At 41.0% G+C, this 13,871-nt stretch overlaps 1 protein-coding gene across 1 annotated transcript in view; it reads right to left on the bottom strand.

Annotated features, from left to right (window-relative positions):
* FAM151A (family with sequence similarity 151 member A) overlaps positions 1–13,357 on the bottom strand; it is a 41,103-nt gene extending 27,746 nt beyond the window's left edge. Inside the window, exons 1-2 of the mRNA XM_073591475.1 lie at positions 13,243–13,357; positions 3,619–3,759 (exon numbers count right to left, since the gene is read on the bottom strand). Of these exons, the coding sequence (XP_073447576.1) occupies positions 3,619–3,759; positions 13,243–13,357 (256 nt within the window). The remainder of the gene's footprint in view (positions 1–3,618; positions 3,760–13,242) is intronic.
* Positions 13,358–13,871: the final 514 nt, after the last annotated feature.

Raw genomic sequence — 13,871 nt, 5'->3', positions numbered from 1 at the left:
GAGGTTTTAATTTCTTCCCAGTTCCCACATACACTGAGCAAAAAACGAGGAGAAGGGGCTGCAAGGAGGCATCAGCGTTTTGAGGTCTGTTCCAGGAAATACAGCAAGGAGGCTGTGAAAGGCGCAACACCCCCTAGTGGGGGGAAATCTCTGTTAAGAGTGTATATGAGAAAAGCACGGTTTGGAGCACCTGCACATATAAATATATTTACTTACCAGGCACAAGGAGAGAAGAAAGTCACAACTCACTTGATTTGTTGTGAAGGACTGTTTTTTCATTTTTGAATACACTGTCATTCATTTTTTTTCACATTTTTCATTTTATTTTTATTTTTTATCTATTTCCTATTTCTATTTTTTCAGTTCATGGACATTTGATGTATTAATATGTATGGTATATGATTACAATAATGGCATCACATTAAAGGGGGGGTCCACCTATCTATCGTTTTTTTTTTTTTGAGTTCATTCACAAACTTTTCTTCTCAGCATTACATACTCACATATTGTGTGTAATATGTCCGCCTGGGTCAGATTTCGTCGGAAAGAATAACTTATATTATTCACTGCAGGCGGTTTCCATCTTCATTGTGGGCATTTGAAGCCCACAAGCATTTATTTCCTGGATGTGGTGAATGCTGTGCTCCCAGCATTCACAGCTCGTTCCCGCACGTGCTCAGTGGCATCCTGGGAAGCCTGAGACAAGCTCCCAGGAGTCTGGGAGAGGCTAGAAACACACCTACTCCCACAGGAGGAGAACCAGGAAGTGCAAAGAAGAATAGAAAAATAAAAGGTAATTACGGCGCTTTAAATTTTTTTAAACGGCATGTCAGCATCTAGGCAAGGAAGAGAATACATACAGATATTTTTCAAAATTTGGGTGGAACCCCAAGGAATTTGAACTGCTCTAGTCACTTTATAGCACAGGTCACGTTACATATATCCTCTTTTTTAAGTAGCACTAGACAGAATTTGTGATTGGAACATAAATTCATAACACGTGTCACTTTACATGCGTAATTCTTCTGCAAAGAAGTTCTGTTTTTTTATTTATTTTTAACACATATTTACTGTTTGGGGTTTGCACATTGGTTTATATTTATTGGCAAGTTCAAGAGCACATGTCACTTTAAACTTATTACACTAATATTTAGCAGCGCCATTACCACCACACTTTTTTACATCATTTCTATTTTAGACCCCACCTAGTAGGTGTCACAGAGGAGGCAGCAGCTAGCAGCATCAGACCATTAGACCATTACCATCAGCGCGGGACATTCCTTATTCATTAATAGTATGGATGGTTTATTAGAGTATAGTTTTAATTTAATTGAATTTGATACTAATTGCTGTTATTGGTAATTTTATTGCGTCGTGTCTTGCTCCATTCGTTATTGTGATCTTGTGTTGTCTTAGTTGAATGTAACTGTATCTTAATTTCCCTTTGGGATTAATAAAGTATTCTGAATCTGAATACCTATCAGTGTGCTTATTGTTATGGCTGATTAGTGTATGGTGTCATGGTGCTTAATGCACTGCCTAAAAGGACAACAATATATTAACCAAGTCTAAACATGGACCATTACCTGCTTTTTATGTTTTTAAAGAGTCCAGTTTCTTCTTCTTGTGCTTGGGCTTTTATTACTAAACTATCTGAAGAGAGCTAGTAAAACATAATCAGTTGTGTTTATTGGAAACATTAATAAAAATACGATTATAAAAAAAAATGTCAACTGTGTAAAAAAATTGGGGACATTTGACTGGCTTCACATCTTTGCCCTATGGTAACACTTTTAAAAATGTGATTATACCACTCACTGTAGCAGAATGATATTCACTATGAATGCCACTCCAATGGATGTTGCAAATGCACACCAACACCACAAGCCAAAAATAGGAACCATCTGTGACTGTGGTGCTTTTAAAAAAAGTACAGTGCCTTGAAAAAGTATTCATACCCCTTGAAATTTTCCACATTTTGTCATGTTACAACCAAAAATTAAAACGTATTTTATTAGGATTGTATGTGATAGACCAACACAAATAATTGTGAAGTGGAAGGAAAATGATAAATGGTTTTCATTTTCTTTTACAAATAAATATGTGAAAACTGTGGCATATATTTGTATTCAGCCCCCTTGAGTCAATACTTTGTAGAACCACCTTTCGCTGCAATTACAGCTGCAAGTCTTTTTGGGGATGTCTCTACCAGCTTTGCACATCTAAGGACATTTTTTTCCATTCTTCTTTGCAAAATAGCTCAAGCTCTGTCAGATTGAATGGAGAGCGTCTGTGAACAGAATTTCCAAGTCTTGCCACATATTTTCAGTTGATTTTAGGTCTGGACTTTGACTGGGCCATTCTAATACACGAATATGCTTTGATCTAAACCATTCCATTGTAGCTCTGGCTGTATATTTAGGGTAGTTGTCCTGCTGGAAGGTGAACCTCCGCCCCAGTCTCAAGTCTTTTGCAGACTTTAACAGGTTTTCTTATAAGATTGCCCTGTATTTGGCTCTATCCATCTTCCCATCAACTATGACCAGCTTCTCTGTCCCTGCTGAAGTAAAGCATCCCTACAACATGATGCAGCCACCACCATGTTTCACAGTGGGGGTAGTGTGTTCAGGGTGATGTGCAGTGTTAATTTTCCACCACACATAGTGTTTTGGTCTAAGGCCAAAAAGTTCAATTTTGGCCTCATCTGACCAGAGCACCTTCTTTCACCTGTTTGCTGTGTCCCCCACATGGCATCTCGCAAACTGCAAACGGGACTTCTTATGCCTTACTTTCAACAATGGCTTTCTTCTTGCCACTCTTCCATAAAGGTCAGATTTGTGTAATGCACGACTAATAGTTGTCCTGTGGACAGATTTTCCCACCTGAGCTGTGGATCTCTGCAGCTCCTCCAGAGTTACCATGGGCCTCTTGGCTGCTTCTCTGATTATTGCTCCCCTTGCCTGGCCTGTAAGTTTAGGTGGACGGCCATGTTTTGATAGGTTTGCAGTTGTGCCATACTCTTTTAATTTTCGGATGATGGATTGAACAGTGCTCCATGAGATGCTCAAAGCTTAGGATATTTTGTTATAACCTAAGCCTGCTTTAAACTTCTCCACAACTTTATCCATGACCTGTCTGGTGTGTTCCTTGGCCTTTATGATGCTGTTTGTTCACTAAGTTTCTCTAACAAACCTCTGAGGGATTCACAGAACAGCTGTATTAATACTGAGATTAAATTACACACAGGTGGACTCTATTTACTAATTAGGTGACTTCTAAAGGCAATGGGTTCCACTAGATTTTAGTTAGAGGTATCAGAGTAAAGGGGGCTAAATACAAATGCAGGCCACACTTTTCAGATATTTATTTGTAAAAAAAATTGAAAATCATTTATTATTTTCCTTTCACTTCACAATTATGTGCCACTTTGTGTTGGTCTATTACATAAAATCCCAATAAAATACATTTACATTTTTAATTGTAACATGACAAAAAGTGAAAAATTTCAAGGCACTGTACATGGGCATTTTTAGTGCATTGGCATCTCTCAATGAATAGACTGTATTAACACAAAATCTTAAATACAGCAATGGAATGTAAAATGTAAAGCATACTCACTGTTCAGGGCTTCCTTCATTTCGCTCTTGCTATTGGCTCTATGATACCAGGTGACAAGTAACCCATCCTTGGCTGAGATCTGCCCAATGGACATCAGGTAGTCTAACATATCTCCATCCGTGCTGAGCCCAGGCTCGGAATCTGCTGAGAATCATAAGAGCATTAAACTGATAAAGAAAAGCTGTTTTGTAAGCCCATATAGATGAAGAGAAGATTAATGAGGTTTTCAAGGAGACAGAGAGTTGCAATATTTCTGTTTACTGTAAATTGAAGGCCTTAGCTAATAATGACCAGCGAGTGTGTGCAGTTTTGTATAAGCGATCCCAAAGTCCTGCACATGATCACGATGTTTGCCCCAATCTCTAAAAGGTTAGATCTGAAAAAACCCATACAGTATGTTTGTAGGTCCCACCATGACACTGCAAAACCTCCTTTGAAAAACCAATCAGACAGCATAGATTTTCCAATCAGATTTCTACTATTTTCCCCACAGCACACCCTCTACTCCACAGACAAACTTGCAAATCTCCTGATACAAATTTCATTGTCTGTTGCATACGTGCACAGCCATCCTGCAAGAAATATCTCTAGACAGCTTAAGGCTCACATCTATCAGATTTTGCCATCAGAATCAATAGCCCAACCCAAGGTCCACAGGTAAGCAGCAGATGTGCTGGGCTATCCTATTTGTCAGGGCACGGCAGAGTATTAATTACAGCCAACTTTAAGCTGAATTAGAGGTTTTTGTTATATGACAAACAAACCCCTAAAGCATATCTAAACCCAAAAATAAAAACTTTATAAATTGCAGTATACCAGTTCTTATATGTGATGGTTTTCATAGTTTTTAACTTTTACGATAAGAAAACACATAGTTACATAGTTGGTAAGGTTGAACAAAGAAACTAGTCCATCCAGTTCAACCTGTGTACTTGGTGTACAGTATGTGTGTTCATGTCGATAATTATTTCCCTTATCCCTGTATATTGTGTTCATTAAGATGCATGTCCAAGAGTCTTTTAAAACTGTCAATACTTCCTGCTGACACCACCGATTGTGGAAGGTACATCTTTGCTGTCCTGACAGTGAAAAAACCCCTACGCAGCTTATGGTTGAACTGCTTCTCCTCCAATCTCATTGTATGGCCCTGTGTCTTCTTACACTCTCTGAGACTGAATAGTTTCCTACCTACGCTGGGATCACCATTGAGGTATTTGTATTTCGCTATCATATCTCTTCTCATGCATCTCTTCTCTAGGAAGAAAAAGGTTAGTGCTTGCAGTCGTTCCTCATAATTGAGTTCCTCCAGTTCCCTTATTCATTTTGTTGCCCTTCTCTGGACTCTCTCCAGTTCCAGCACATCCTTCCGGAGGCTCGGTGACCAGAACTGGACAGAATACTCCAGATATGGCTGAACCAGAGTTTTATAAGGTGGCAGGATTATTGTTTCATCTGCTTGCTTTGCTTGTGGCGGCTTGACATTGCATGCTATTGCTCAGTCTGTCTTCTACTAGGACCCCCAGATCTTTCTCCATCCTGGATTATCCCAAAGGTTCTCCCCCTAGTGAGTAACTTATGTTTATATTTTTAGCCCCCAAGTACATTACTTTACATTTTTCAATATTGAATCTCATTTGCCATGTAGTTGCCCCCATTATTTTATTCAGGTCTTCTTGTAAAGTTTCTATATCCTTCTGCGAAGTTATTGCACTACTTATTTTTGCGTGATTAGCAAACACTGAGATTGAGCTCTTTATACCAACTTCTATATCATTTATGAATTAATTAAACAGAATTGGTCCCAGGATAGAGCCTTGGGGTACTCCACTTACCACTCCACACCAGTCTGTGTACATATTATCTATCACCACCTTTTTGGACACGCCCCTGTAACCATTTTTTTATCCATGAACAAACCCTATAGTCCATGCCTACAGACCTCAGTTTGTAAATTAGGCTTCTATGAGGGACAGTATCAAATGCTTTTGCAAAATCCAGATACACCACATCCACAGGCCTTCCCTTATCTAGATAGCGGCTTACTTTCTTGTAGAATGTTAATAGATTGGTTTGGCAAGAACAACCTTTCGTAAAGCCATGCTGATTACTACTAATGATACTGTTTTCATCAGCAAATTCTTGGATATTTTATTTATTTATTACTGGTACTTACAGTTGTGCTCATAAGTTTACATACTCTGGCAGAATGTATGATTTCTTGGCCATTTTTCATAGAATATGAATGATAACACAAATTTTTCTTTCACTCATGGTTATGTTTGGCTGAAGCCATTTATTATCAATCAACTGTGTTTACTCTTTTTAAATAATAATGAAACTAGAAACTACCCAAATGACCCTAATCAAAAGTTTACATACCCTAGTGATTTTGACCTGATAACATGTACACAAGTTTACACAAAGGGGTTTGAATGGCTATGAAAAGGAAACCATCCTCACCTATGATCTGTTTGATTGTAATTAGTGTGTGTGTGTATAAAAGTTCAATGAGTTTCTGGACTCCTGATAGACCCTTGCATCTTTCATCCAGTGCTGCACTGACCTTTCTGGATTCTGAGTCATGGGGAAAGCAAAAGAATTGTCAAAGTATCTGCGGGAAAAGGTTGTTGAACTGTATAAAACAGGAAAGAGATATAAAAAGATATCCAAGGAATTGAGAATGCCAATCAGCAGTGTTCAAACTCTAATCAAGAAGTGGAAAATGAGGGGTTCTCTTGATACCAAGACACGGTCAGGTAGACCAACTAAAATTTCAGCCACAACTGCCAGGAAAATTGTTCGGGATGCAAAGAAAAACCCACAAATAACTTCAGGTGAAATACAGGACTCTCTGAAAACATGTGATGTGGCTGTTTCAAGATGCACAATAAGAAGGCACTTGAAGAAAGATGGGCTGCATGATCGAGTCGCCAGAAGAAAACCATTACTACGTAAATGCCACAAAGTATCCCACTTACAATACGCCAAACAGCACAGAGACAAGCCTCAAACCTTCTGGCACAAAGTCATTTGGAGTGATGAGACCAAAATTGAGCTTTTTGGCTACAACCATAAACGTTTTATTTGGAGAGGAGTCAACAAGGCCTATGATGAATGATACGCCATTCTTACTGTGAAACACGGAGGTGGATCGCTGATGATTTGGGGATATGTGAGCTACAAAGGCACAGGAAATTTGGTCAAAATGAATGGCAAGATGAATGCAGTATGTTATCAAAAAATACTGGAGGAACATTTGCATTCATCAGGCAGGAAGCTGCACATGGGACGTACTTGGACATTCTAACATGACAATGATGCAAAACACAAGGCCAAGTCGACCTGTCATTGGCTACAGCAGAATAAAGTGAAGGTTCTGGAGTGGCCATCTCAGTCTCCTGACCTCAATATCATTGAGCCACTCTGGGGAGATCTCAAACGTGCAGTTCATGCAAGACAGCCCAAGAATTTACAGGAACTGGTGTCTTTTTGCCAGGGGCAATGGGCAGCTTTACCATCTGAGAAGATAAACAGCCTCATCCACAAATACCACAAAAGACTTCAAGCTGTCATTCATGTTAAAGGGGCAATACACGGAATTAAGAACTGGGGTATGTAAATTTTTGATCAGGGTCATTTGGGTAGTTTCTGTTTTCATTATGATTTAAAAATAGTAAACACAGTTGAAAATAAATGGTTTCAGCCAAACACTAACCATGAGTGAAAGAAAAGTTTTTGTGTTATCATTCATATTCTCTAAAAAATGGCCAAGAAATCATAAATTCTGCCAGGGTATGTAAACTTATGAGCATAACGGTATATAGCGCCATCAATTTACACATATATATTGTACATTAATATCAGTCCTTTACCCTCAAAGAGCTTACCATCTAAGGTACCTAACTCACATTCATACATACACATATTAGGGCCAATTTAGACAGAAGCCAATTAACCTAACAGCATGTCTTTGGAGTGTGGGAGGAAATCGGGGTACACAGAGGAAACTCACGCAGGCACAGGGAAAACATCCAAAGTCCATGCAGGTAGTATCGTAGTTGGGATTCAACCGATGACCCTAGTGCATCCAGGCGGAGGTGCTAACCACTTAGCCACTGTGCTATAGTCCCTTATCATCAACTCCAATAGTTTACATACTATCGATGTTAGACTGACAGGCCCGTAGTTTCCAGTAATATATCTCTGCCCTATTTTGAATATTGGTAGCATGTGGGCTTTTCGCCAATCAGCTGGTACCATTCCTGTCAGTATGCTGTCCATAAAGATTAGGAATAACGGTCTGGCTATAACCTGACTGAGTTCTTTGAGGACTCTCGGTTGTAAGCCATCTGGTTATGGTGATTTTCATGTGTTACGGGGTAACTCCACTTTCACAGGGAAAAAAATTGCAAATAAAGAAAAAATACTATAGCGTAAACAATTGCGACACAAGTCATATTGTAACTGAATGTTATTAAAATTTACCTTTCCTTTTCAATCTGCAGCGGCTGTAACTTTCTTAAAATGCAATGCAATATGGCTACCTGGAGTTGTTCTGTACACAGAATGTGTACTGAACATTCCCCAGAAACATAATTTCCTGCTTGTGTGATTTGCTCACCAATTTCTCCAGAAGTCTGCCTAAGATACAAGTCAGATTTCAGGCATCCCCTGCAACAAAATGTAATTTTTGGTGATATACTCCCAATAGGAACACGTCTAAAGGGATGCAGGTCCAGCAACTTTCCCCATTAGTGCTCTGCAGCTGCCACAGCTGATTGATAATTATGAAACCACTCCCATTAGACCCACTTAGCACAGAGGCACAGAGGAACAAACATTGATTTCTTCAGAATAACAAAAGGTAGGAATCTGCAACAAAGGTTGTTATAATCCTTGCAGTGTACATAGATCACCCAGAGGGGAATATTTTTTTCTCAACAAAAGTGGAGTTACACTTTAAGCTTTTCTAGTGTTTTCTGGACTCCAGCTTCTGTAAGGCACAAGAGTACATCCTGTGACGTGTTACTAACAATGCAGTCGTGGTTGTTATACCCCTCCTTTTCCTGTGTAAAAACTGAGAAAAAGCATTTAGTACTGTTGCCTTCTCCTTGTGATCTATAACCAACTTCCCTTTATGGGGCCAATATGCTCTGGCCTCACTTTTTTACTGTTAAAATATTTTAAAAGTGTCTAGGGATTTTTGTTACTCTCCTTCACTATGTGTCTCTAATGGTCTTTTTTAACTGCCCTGATTGCATTCTTACGCTTCCTTTATTTAATATGTTCCTAAAGCACTCCCATTTTTCCTCAGTATTCAATGTTTATAGGATTTGGTCCCATTTAGAGCCCTTTCACACTGAGCCACCCCGGGCGTCAGCGGTAAAGCAGCGCTATTTTTAGTGCCCATTTACCGTCGTTTTAGCGGCGCTATTCGGCTGCTAGCGGGGTGGTTTTAACCCCCCGCTAGAGGCCGAAAAGGGGTTAAATCCTCGTGCAAAATGCCGCCGGAGCGGCGTTTTGCCGGTGGTATCGCAGCGCTGCCCCGTTGATTTCAACGCTCCAAAGAAGCTGCTGGCAGGACTTTTTCTGACGCCCTGCCAGCGCACCACTCCAGTGTGAAAGCCCTTGGGCTTTCACACTGAAGTGCATGGAGCAGCTGTTTTAGGGTGTTTTGCAGGCGCTATTTTTAATGCTATAGTGCCTGAAAAATGCTCCTGTGTGAAAGGGATTTTAATGTCTTTTAGTATTGAGCGCAGTTTGGAAAAGTTGGTCTTTTAAAATTTAGTGTTCTTGTACTACCCTTGTGCCTCCTTTTCCTATGATTTATGCTGAATGTAATTATACTGTGATCGCTAGTTCCCAAGTTGTCCTGTATTTCCACATCTGGAATCAGATCTGTATTGTTTGTAATTAATAAGTCTAGCACTGCATTCTTTCTAGTTGGGGAATTCACCAATTGGGACATGAAGTTGTCCTGTAAGACAGGCCTTTAATGAGTGAGCTGTCCCTCTGCCTAGTCAATATCTGGATAGTTGAAGTCCCCCATTATGATGACGCTCTCCTGCCTTGCTGCCATTTCGAACTGTGATAGGAGGTCCAACTCCTTCTCCTCCTTCAGGTTAGGGGGCCTGTAACATACCCCCATTATTCATTTCCCACTTGCTTCTTCCCTTTGACGTTCCACCCACATGGATTCCACCTCCCCCCTTGCCTCATTTGTGATGTCTTTCCTCTCTTCCACCCTTGATATATAGGCACACCCCTCCCCCACTTCCACCCTCCCTGTACCTCCGATACAAGGAATACCCCTGGATAGTTGCCAGTCGTGTGAGCTGTCAAACCAAGTTTCTGATATTCCCAAAAAGTCTAAATCCTCCTCTTGTAACAGCAGCTCCAGTTCCTCCATTTTGTTAGCTAGGCTCCTGGCATTTGTGTACATGCCTCTCAGTTATGTACGGGTGCATGTTATTTCCTCCTTAGTTTTTCTGAGGCTGTGATTTTGATTTGCTAATGCATTCACCAAGGGTTTAGGGATTATGGTTATATTATCACTAGTGCCTCCATTAGTACCCTCTGACCTTCGCTTACTGCTCGCTATCACTTACTCTGATCCCTTCCTCCCCATCACCTAGTTTTAAAGACCTCCAACTTTTTGGCCATCCTCTACTCCAACAAAGCTGCACCCTCCCTTTTTAGGTGTAGATAATCCCTACTAAAGAACCGGTAACCGGCTGATAGGTCAGCCCAGTTCCCCAGAAACCTGAAACCCTCCTTCCTACACCAACTCCTCAGCCACTTGTGAAGTTCTCTAAGCTCCTGCTGCCTCTCTGGTGTTCAGGTAGCATTTCTGAGAAAACCAACTCAGAGGTCCTTCTCTTCAATGTAGCCCCTAAGTCCCTGAAATCATTTTGCCTTGCCTGTATCCTTGCCCCCCTCCTTACCGGAGCAGTCATTCCCCTTTTTAGATCCAGGATCTGGGCTTTCAGAGAAACAACTAGCATCTTGCACAGCAGCATTCACCCTCGAACGGCTCTTCAAGAAACACATACATGGAGTAAGATGTGCACTGGGTCGCATTACCACTCCTGTTGGACATTTTACGCGCTACTCTAGTGGGGATAATAAAAAAAAAGTTACTCCCGGTACTCTACGCTACTTAAAAGATACTCCTGGTGCTCCAGCTACTCCAAGTTCCTCACAGTCACTCCCAGTGCTCCACGTTACTCCCAGGATTCCAGGCTGTTCCAAATTACTCACAGTTACTCACAATACTCCAAGTTATTCCAAGTCACTCCCAGCACTCCTGGTATTCTAAATTACTTACGGTTACTCCTGGTACTCCAAGTCGCTACCCAGTACACAAGTTATCAGTCAGTACTCCAAGTCACTAATCAGCACTCCAAGTTACTACTCAGTACTCCAAGTTATTTCAAATTACTCACAGTTACTCCCAATACTATAAGTTACTTCAAGTTACTCCCAGTACCCCAAATCACTCCCAGAATTTCAAGTCACACTCAGTACCCAGATATACTAAAAAGTTACTCCAAGCTACTACAAACATTTTACACAAATGTCTCCCAGTAGTACAAGTTACTGGTAAAAATTACTCCCAGTACTCCAAGTTACCACAACCATTACTCCCAGTACTCCAGGTTACTATAACTATTACTCCCAGTACTCCAAGTAACTACAACTATTACTGCAAGTTACCACAACTATTACTCCCAGTACTCCAAGTTATTACAACTATTACTCCTAGTACTCCAAGTAACAACTATTACTCCAAGTTACCAGAACTATTACTCCCAGTACTCCAAGTTATTACAACTATTACTCCTAGTACTCAAAGTTACTCTAAATATTACTCCCAGTACTCCAAATAATACACGGAGTACTCCAAGTACTCCAAGGTACTACAGATATGCTCCTCAGTGGTCAGCCATATACTTGTGTCCCACTCACAGCGTGTCCCTTGTTCTCCTGTCAGATGTTGGCTGCTCCTCTGTCCCTATCTCCGCGTTCACCTGTCAGTGTGTCCCGGCTCCCATGCCCACTCTCTCCACTCTCGGGCTGCTCCACCTGTTAGTGTCTCTGCCTCAGTTTCCCCCCTCGCATAGATACTCGGTCAATCGGTCTTCTCTCCATCACCTTGCAAGCTGCCTGTGCCTCCCCATTCTCCCACGATTTGCAGCAGCGTGCCTTTCTCAGCGTGCAGCGTGTTCCTTACAGCTCTCACGCCATTTGCAGTAGCGTGCCTCTCTTAGCATGCGGCGTGCTCCTCACAGCTCTCCCATAACTTTCAGCATTGTGTCTCTCTCAGCATGCTCCTCACAGTTCTCCCGCAACTTGCAACAACCCAAAGCCCCATTTTGGGAAATCTGAAATTTCTTCACGCTGTGGGGCTGTGCCCACACTGCAAGTGTTAACTGCTTGTATAAGTCTAGGGGAGAAAAAAAGCACTTTTATGTATCCTGCTCCCCTGGCAGGTACCCCCTATACTTTGGTGGTGGCCTGTTCTTTTGGCATTATCACGTCCAAAGCAGGGCTTTGGACCATGCATTGATCTTGATGACGTCAGGACTGGTCTAGCAGAATGGAGGAGTGGGTAAGTAAATCTTTTTTTCTATGCCCCCTAGACCTGTACGAGCAGGTAACCTTTTCAGTTGGGTTTTAATCTCCATAAGTTCACCATGTAATGGAGATGTAAAAAGACAGGTTTAAGTTCAGTCTGTGTGACAACCATGGCCCCTTCCATAGATTCAATGGAGAAATAAGTGAAGACATGAAGGGACAGGAAGTGGGATATTTGCAGGACCATCATGTGGAAATAAAGGGGAAAATGATTGAAGAAAAGAAAACTAATACAGCCATCACATCTAATAAATAGTAAGCTGCAATATATTACATTCTGGGTATTGGCTTTGGGTATGCTTTAAATTGTCCCTTTTGGCAGTTTTATAAAGAGGCAGCCTTTGCTTCCAAGCCCTAGAGAGCACCCTTATCTCAGTGCTTTGGCACTATTGTCTTCTATGGTGTACTGCAAAATTAAGCTGGTGGTCATGAACCTCACTGCCTGATGACCAGAGATTATCTAATCTCTGGCTTTTTGTATCTGAACATTGGCCAAGCAACAGAAGAGCTGGCGTCCTCTATCTCTGTTAAGGCACATACTATATGTCAACTAAAATGAAGAGATGACACACGCAGTATCTTAAGGGCCAGGGTTGCCTATCTTGGGGCTTTTCAGCAAGCAGTGGGGTCCTTGGTGAACAGATGAACTTTAGAGCATGACACAGACAACATGGAGTCTTCCTCCTAATACAGCAAAAGGGATGAGGGGTAGTGGATGCCTCTTTACAGCACTAAAAAAAAGACAGGAGAACTTGTTTATATCTCATATGAGGACTGCTAATGAGCACCATTTCTCAACACCAATGAGTCTCTTTTCCAGTGCTATGTTTCGGAGCAGATCATGAAGCACATTTGCTTCTTCTATGCCCAAAGCTACCAATTATTTCATAATAAATAAAAGCTTTCTTTTTTTGGTGATTTCTTGACATAACCTTGTATAAGATGGCCAACGTAAATTATACAATCAGTCCACAAGTCTACCCTTACCTTTCTTTGGAGGCTGTCCCAAAGTTAAGCAGAGAGCAGCGATTGCGACACACACCCCTACAAACACTAAGACTCCTGCTATGGTCCTTAGATCTGCCAAACTGCAGCGCTTCATTATAACATGAACAACTTCTTCCGAACTCCAAAGTATTAGAGGACTTTCCGATCTATGAATGGCGAGCCTTCCTATGGATGTAAGTGAACGTTACTAAGCTCAACGTCCTTTATGCAAGACCACAATAAACGTTCTGCTCTTTTTAGACGTCTTCTCGCATTACAGAAAATCCTCCAGCTCCCCCTCCATTTAACAAGAGATCCGTTCTATGGGCGATACAAGATACATGCTAAGAACTCTGCCCTTGGAGTTTATGCTTCAGCATTCTTTCCCATAACAGCACAGAAATGCAGCCGTTTTCCTTTTCAATAGATAGCGTGTATGTATTATTATCATGGACTTCAGTACACCCAGCTCCAGTTACAGCTTTCTACACCCCTTTCTAACAAGGCAATTTCCAGAAAAATCATGGCTCAACAGTTCTGTTTTTGTTAATAGTAAACTAAATAGTAATAGTAATCTAAAACTTCACTTTAAAAGGGAAACTGTACAGTATCATCAGCGAATACACATT

Source organism: Aquarana catesbeiana, linkage group LG07, assembly GCF_042186555.1.
Source record: "Aquarana catesbeiana isolate 2022-GZ linkage group LG07, ASM4218655v1, whole genome shotgun sequence".
Lineage (NCBI taxonomy): Eukaryota > Metazoa > Chordata > Amphibia > Anura > Ranidae > Aquarana > Aquarana catesbeiana.
This window is presented reverse-complemented; position numbering and strand designations above follow the sequence as displayed.